General features: G+C 31.5%; 1 protein-coding gene across 1 annotated transcript; it reads right to left on the reverse strand.

Annotated features, from left to right (window-relative positions):
- Window positions 1-4015: 4015 nt before the first annotated feature.
- Window positions 4016-7484, reverse strand: LOC117913397 (MDIS1-interacting receptor like kinase 2-like). Its single transcript, XM_034828370.1, has 2 exons — window positions 5558-7484; window positions 4016-4502 (listed from the first exon to the last, which is right to left on the reverse strand). Exons 1-2 carry the CDS (start codon window positions 7410-7412, stop codon window positions 4147-4149), a joined length of 2211 nt encoding a protein of 736 aa, XP_034684261.1. The 5' UTR covers window positions 7413-7484; the 3' UTR covers window positions 4016-4146.
- Between the last annotated feature and the right edge of the window lie 471 nt (window positions 7485-7955).

A 7955-nucleotide genomic window follows, 5' to 3' on the forward strand; every position in this document is an offset into this window, starting at 1 on the left:
ATACTTGTGACTTCCCAGTTGGACGGACAACAACCTTTGATCTTCAATGGAAAGTAAGTCACTATCTATAAAGACTTCTATGACCAAATATAAATTGAAACAAAATTACCAACATATAAACAAGACTCAATGTCCTATACATAATCAATCAAGTTACAATGATCCTTGTATGGATTAAAGCAATTTGGACGCATGTGATACAATTGCCTTAGTGAATACTTGCCAAAAGAAGGGCATGGGAGTAACCTTATATATCCATGCATTTTTATTAAGAAATCAGAAACCAAATTTGTAATTATTGCAGTATATGTTGATAACTTAAATCTTGTTATACCTCTTAAAGAGCTCACAAGAATAACAAATCACTTGAAAAAAGAATTTAAGATGAAAGATCTTGGAAAAAAAAAAAATTGTTTCGGCCTACAAATCGAGTATTTTCCAAATGCAGTTTTAGTACATCAATCACCATACATTAAGAAAATTTTGAATCATTTTTTTTAATGGATAAAGTGCATCCTTTAAGTTTTCCAATGGTTCTCCAATCACTTGATGTGAAAAAAGACCCATTTTGTCATTGTGAAATAGTGAAGAAGCACTTGATCCTAAAGTATCATATCTTTGTGTTATTGGGGCACTTATTTATCTTGCCAATTATACACATCCAAACATCATTTGCCTGTCAATCTATTAACAAGATACAATCTCACTCCAACTCGAATACATTAAAATGGTATCAAACATATATCGCGCTATCTTCACGAAACTACTGATATGGGTTTATTTTACTCAAGGGAATCAAGGCTACAATTGCTTGGATATGCAAATGCAGGATATCTTTCATATCCACATAAGGCTAGGTCACAAATAGGGTATGTGTTTAATTGCAATGGTACTGCTATTTCATGGAGATTTGTCAAACAAACAATGGTGGTCACATCATCAAATCATTCAAAAATACTTACAATTCATGAAGCAAGTCATGAATGTATATAACTAAGATTTATGATCCAACATATTCAAGGATTATGTGGACTCTCCTCTATCAAAGGTGACCCAACAATATTGTTTGAAGATAATGTTGCATGCATTGTACAGACAAAAGAGGGTTATATTAAAGGAGATAGGACTAAACACATTTCACCAAAATTCCTTTATGCACATGAACTAGAGAAAATTGGTGAAATTGATGCTCAACAAGCACACTCAAGTGATAATCTAGTAGATTTATTCACAAAGTCATTGTCAACCTCAACATTTAAGAAGTTAATAAAAAATATTGGAATACGTCAACTCAATGATATCAACATGAGGGGGAGTATGCTTGTAAAAGGATGTTAATGTACTGTACTATTTTTTTTCCTTCGTCTAAGTTTTGTCCCATTAGGTTTTACTAGCAAGGTTTTTAACGAGGCAATCCTAACATACCAAGAGCAGCATAAGGAATTATAAAAATATTGTACTCTTTTTCTTTCACTAGATTTTTCCCATAGGGTTTTTTACTAACAAGGTTTTAATGAAGCATATTCTTCTAATGTGTTGGACATCCAAGAGGGAGTGTTATAAATGAAGTGGTGAATACCACCATATTATTATGTTAAATGTTAATTAAACATTATTTATGACTTCCATTCATTCAACATTAATGAAAGCCATTTGGAAAGCCTATAAAAAGGCTTCCCATCCCTTGTGTAAGAAGCATCTTGAGCAAGAAAGCTTTCCTTAAAGCTCTTTTTCTCATTCTCTTTGTCTTTCATTCTCTCAACTTTCTCAATTTCTTATCTATTCCTTCCTTCTCATTACATATTATTGAAGTAATATATATTTCTCTTTACTTTTATTTGCAATGCATTTATTCTCATTTTACAACAATTTTTATTTTATTTTTACTTATTACTTGTTTTAAAAAAATTTATTGAATATAAAAGGCCAAATATTTTATTTTTGTTAATAGCTAAAAATAACATTTTGAAACATATTAACATTTAATACTTAATAGAAATAAAATAATAAAAAACAAATAACCTAATACTTAATTATATTAAATTATATTAGAATTAAATTATATTAAGTTCTATTTAATTTAAGTTAAAAACAAACATTAAATTTGACTCAGGAGAAACTAATTTATAAATTTATAATATTTATAATTTATGTTATTTTATAAAATGATATTCAATGTTCTAAGTTTTTTAAACAAAGAATGTTAAATTGTAATATATTATATATTTTATTTTACTAAAAAATAAATATTTTCTTATTATCTTCAAATATTGTATAATATTTACTATTTAAATTTTAAAATTATAATCCAAATTTAACACAAGTTTACAAAAATTATTTGGGTTATAAATTGAGTTGGGTTAATTCGAATTGTCTCATAATTCAAGTTAGGTTCGGGCGCTAATCACAAACCTGATATAACCGGGCAAGTTGCAGCCCTAACTACTTGTAGGTTTTCAATTATATCACTAGTGGGGCCTTTTTATGGATTTTTGTGTGGGTTTATAATTTCATTATTACGTGAATTTTTTGTGGGCTTTTCCTATGTGCCATAACACTGATGCATGGGACACGGAGGTGCTGGTCCTTATGCTTTTGCGCTTTCCCTTTCTTTCTTTATTTATTTATTTATTTATTTAATTTTTAAATTTTAATTTTTTTTTTTTTTTTTTTTTTTAACAAATAGATATGGCGTTTGGCTGCATTAAACTTGCGGTTCTAATTCCATTTTATTTTAAATTATTTATTTTATAATAATAAAATTTATGGTGCATTGTATTGACCTTAAAGTTTATTTTAGTCCGATGCTAATAAAACTCAATAGCATAATCCCCTTTATCCCAAGATTCAAAGCACTCATTTTTTTTTTTTTCCAAAGATAGTTTGAATTTATTTATATATATATATATATATATATTATATATATATATATATATATATATAAATTCCTTATATCTATATGTAAGAAAATTTTAGTTCTTTTTTTTGAATGTCTAAAATCCAAAAAGTAGTTATTTCATCATTCAATTCTTCACCTCAAGTCAATCAAGAATCACTTTGTTTTACAATACAAAAATCTTTTACCCTTCTTTTATAAAAAAACTTTTCTTCTCGAGTTCTCTTGGTCTTTCTTTTTTCAAAGCAAAGTAAAAGGTGAAAAATGAATCTCTTTCTTTTTTTTCTTTCTCTTTTTTGTTTATTGGAGTGGTTTCTTGATAGTTTTTGTAGTTTCAACTCCCAAAAACTGTTCTCCCCTAATCTTTTATTTGGTTGGATCGGTAAGGCAGCCCGAATTGGCCACTGACCCAACTCCAATACTTTAAAAATTATTTTTATATTTAAAATAATTTTTATATTACTTTTTCAATAAAAAATTACTATTATTTTTTAATTTTAAAAATAAAAAGTGAGCAATGTATTCAAACCAACAATAAAATTTTCTTTTGACCTACAACAAATAAATAAGACAATCAAAATAATAAACTCCTCAAATTATTAGCATTGTTTATGAAATTACATTATTTGGTGACCAATGAGGACAACGGAAGGGAATAATACTTAAAGTATAAAAGAAAATATTATTAAACTTAAACTTTGCAAATACATACATTGTTAATGACACAACCAAAAATAAAAATTAAGGGCTTGTTTTACAATCTCTTTAAAAATGGTTTTTCAATTTCAAAAGTCAAATCTCAATTATTTTGAGAATAAAATTTTAATTAAGAATTCGAATATGAAAAATATTTTTTGAAATTTATTTTTCTTTAAAGATACTATGTGAACTAAGTAACAAAGCCAAAAAGTTTAGTAAGGAGGGGCAAAGTTATCTATATAATAACTCATTCATAAATTTGAAAAATGGTTAATAATATCGTCTTTATCATTCAATAAATCAAAAATTGGTTAACAATATATCATCCTTGTCATCCAACAAACTAACACATCACAATAATGTAAAATTAAACTTTCAAACTTTATTAACTAACACATCACATGCCTTGCATGAGGCCACACCATAATTCAGTATCATATGCATCTTGTAGTCAACAACCGTAATAACAAAAGATAATTATCTTAATTAGTTACATAAAATTAAGAAAAATCAACTCAAACTTTTATCCCAATATCATGCCAATTATCCAATCATACTTCTTGATCTTTCGATTGCCCAAGTGAAATAGCATGGAAGGGTATAGGAAATGGGGTGCAAGTCTCAAATTCCTTGCACACGTGTTGCATTGTTGGACGGGATGTCGGGTTCAAATTGATGCATTTGAGTGCCAACCTTATGATGAGAACCACATTATCAATAACTTCTGGATCAATATGGGGTGCAAGACGAGGATCTAATATATCCACCAACATTATATTTTGAGATGAAGAAGTTGATAAGATAGTGACAAGTTCTCTCGGATGCTTTCCCATCATTATCTCCAATGTAAGTACCCCAAAGCTATATACATCACATTTTTCCGTAACAACCATAGTGTAAGCAAGTTCTGTCAAATATAACAAAAATATAAGCATACATCTCATAAATTAAGTATTCACATCAAGATTAAGCTTGTTAATGCTTGCCATGTTGATTCTGAAATTGGAAAAAACTATGAGCAAAGTTACATTATCATGTTAGTTGTTTCTTGACACTTGAAAATTTTCCAAAATTTTTTAATTAGTTCAACGCATGAGCATGGGTTATGAATTAAATTATAGGTGATAATCAAACTAATAGAAATAAACTTCCTCAAGGATTTCTTGAAGTGCGAGTAATTTAACATTTTTAGGATAAAGCATTTGGAAAACTTTAAAAGTTATTGAAAAATATTGCTTAAAATGTTCAGGAAAAATTTTGAAATTTTAGATACTACCAATGATGTAGTTGCAGTTTGGGATAACTTTTTATGTTTTATTTTAGTTGGAAATTGAACCGGAAAATAATCTCAAAATTATTTTTAAAAAATAATATTCATATGTAAAAGTTTTACTAAACATAAAATAGCTTTCTATATAAACTACAATATTAGAACTTTAATAATAAGTTATATTTTCATGACCTATACATAAGTCCTTGTTTAAGTTATAGGAACTCCTATTAAGTCTAAATTAGAGCTTTTGCTTTCTTAAAAGTCAATCTAAACAAGAAAAAAAATGTATGTTCATATAGTTTCTGTATTTTGGATGTGTATTAATAAAATTTTCTATACATTTCATATTCATATATAATTTTCAACTCTTACTTCCTCATGCATGCTTGCACACTCGTGTGTACACATATAAGAAGAAGAGGGGTATTTGTTTTCTCTAGCTAAGGCTTATTAATTTTATTTTATTTTTGTATCTTTTCAATTCGATTTTAATTTTTTTGTAGTTTCATGTCTTTCATCTATAAATATAGTTTGACACTAATATAAGATATGTTCTACTAATAAAAGCACTCAAACCAAGACCTAAAAGGAAAAGAAATTAAGCAGAAAAGAAATACAGTGACGAAAAAGTCGAAGATTAAAGACATTTTTTCCTAAAGTAGCAGAGTCTAAAAAAGTATTGGAGTTACCTGGTGCAACATAACCATAAGTGCCAGCAAGAAGGGTTTGATTTGATGAATCAGGATCAAGCAATCTAGCTGTTCCAAAATCAGATACGACGGCCCTGAATTCTGAATCTAAGAGAATATTACCGCTTGATATGTCTCTATGAAGCAGAGGAGGGATACAGTCATTATGCATGTAGGACAAGGCTTTAGCAATGCTTTTAACAACATTCACCCTCTTAATCCAATCAAACTCCAAAGCCTCAATTTCATCACTCAAGACACAATGCAGGCTTCCTCTTTCCATGTACTCATAAACTAGAAACATGCATCTTTTGTGTAGACAAAAGCCATATAGTTTTACGATATTTCGATGTCGGATTTTTGACAACACCCGCACCTCATTTGTAAAACTTTTCATGTAAGTTGGGTTCTGACTTTCCAAGGTGTGAAGTTTTTTCAAGGCAACCTCTTTCCCATTGGTCAATTTCGCTCTATAGACACTGCCATAACCTCCGGTCCCAATGCAATATTTGATGTCGAAATCCTCCGTCGCCTCAATGATGTCTTCGTAAGCAATCTTACCATCATAATCCCATATTGAAAATATGTCTCCATTTTGTGTGGTAGTTGCTTCCTCAGGTTGAAGTTTTCTCGTCTTCCGCCTCCAAATGAATAGAACTCCAAAAATTATAGACGAAATCAACAAGGCGGAGCATAAAGAAATGACCACAATGATGATGATTGTGATTCTGTTCCTTTTTCTGCAAGGTGGAATGCCAAATTTGGTGTCACCACACAAACCTTTGTTGTGTTCGAATGCTCGAAATAGAGATGGAAGATGCAGTTCGAAGGGTACATAACCCTCCAAATAATTGTAAGAGAGATCCAAATACTCTAAGCTGTTGAAGTTTTGGAACTGGAGGGGTATGGTCCCACTAATATTATTGACACTCAAATCAAGTTTTCGTAGTGCAACCAGGCCACCGATCTCCGAAGGAATGCTCCCATTCAAACGATTGAATTTCAGAGACAAATAACGCAAGCTGTGGCAATTACCCAGTTCCTTGGGGATCACACCAACGAGTTTATTATTATCTAAGGCCAAATCAACTAACTTCTTTAAACTCCCAATTTCAGAAGGGATCGACCCCGTGATTTGATTCGAAGCAAGGTGGAGAGAAGTCAAATTAGTCAGATGGCCCACGGATGAGGGAATGACACCAGTGAGAATGTTATGATCAAAGTAAATATCAACTAAGCTCTTTAAACTCCAAATTTCAGGAGGGATTGAACCCTCCATTTGGTTCCAACCAATGTAGAGAGAAGTTAAGCGGGTTAACTGGCCTAAAGACGAAGGAATAACACCATTGAGATAGTTACAATCTAAGACTAGGCCAACCAAATTTCTCAGATTCCCAATTTCACTTGGGATTTGGCCAGATATGTGATTATAACCAAGATTGAGTTCCGCTAACTTGGTGAGGTTAGTCAGCGAAAGAGGCAGCTCACCAGAAAGAAAGTTGTGAGAAAGATCAAGGTGGGTGAGTTTTGTGAGAGTACCTATTTGATATGGGATGTCACCATTCAGGCCAAGAGAGCTAAAATTTAGTCGAACCAGATTTGGAAATGAAGAGAAGTTAAATTGGGTAAGCAGCCCATTTTCTTGAGTTGGAACCGCCCAAATCTCAGTGACACTTCCCCCGGCATTACAGCTTATGCCTGGCCAATTACAATGGCCTGTAGTAGTGTTGTAAGACCGCCACCAAGTGCTCCTGCGCAAAGCCTCACCCTCAATCCATGTCTGTGATGATGCTGCTGCTGCCGCGGCCATTGCAACCACCCACATTACTATCACTGCAGAAATGGAGGAGGCCATGTTTAATCATGCAATTGTCTGTGCTCGAGACTGGGAATAAGGACTTAAAATATGGGCGAGGAGCGTCTTGAATCAAGCACACTGCCCCTCAAGTCATTAGTCTTCGGCTATATATCTCCGTCATTGCTGCAAGATTTCTGCCAAACTTCATCTTGTTTTCTTCGTCAAACATAGTAGGATTGTTTATTTCTACTTTTTTGAAACGTAAAATTTGGATCGTTGACCCGGGAGTGAAGGTCTTTTTCCGAACATATTTAACACTCTTTTTCGTTGCTATAAGATTTGAATATCTCGAAGATGTAGATATTTTTTACCAAAACTTGATGGGATCTTGACTCACTGTAGAGTACTAATTCAAGAGTGCTGAGCAAAGAAACAAAAAGAGGGCCAGTGAGTGGCCATTGGAATTAGTCTTTTGGGTGGGACTCCTCCCCGACTTTTTTGGGCAGCCTAACCAAAAACCTTTGACCGGTATTATATATATATATATATATATATATATATATATATATATATATATATATATTGTATTTGATTAGGGTG

This window comes from Vitis riparia, chromosome 4 (genome assembly GCF_004353265.1).
Source record: "Vitis riparia cultivar Riparia Gloire de Montpellier isolate 1030 chromosome 4, EGFV_Vit.rip_1.0, whole genome shotgun sequence".
Lineage (NCBI taxonomy): Eukaryota > Viridiplantae > Streptophyta > Magnoliopsida > Vitales > Vitaceae > Vitis > Vitis riparia.

Excerpts from the sequence above, each read along its gene's own strand:
- LOC117913397 (XM_034828370.1), bottom strand. The coding sequence starts at position 7,412 with ATGGCCTCCTCCATTTCTGCAGTGATAGTAATGTGGGTGGTTGCAATG. Across the intron at positions 4,503-5,557 it reads TTATGGTTATGTTGCACCAG|AACTTGCTTACACTATGGTT; the intron begins GTAACTCCAATA and ends TATATTTGACAG.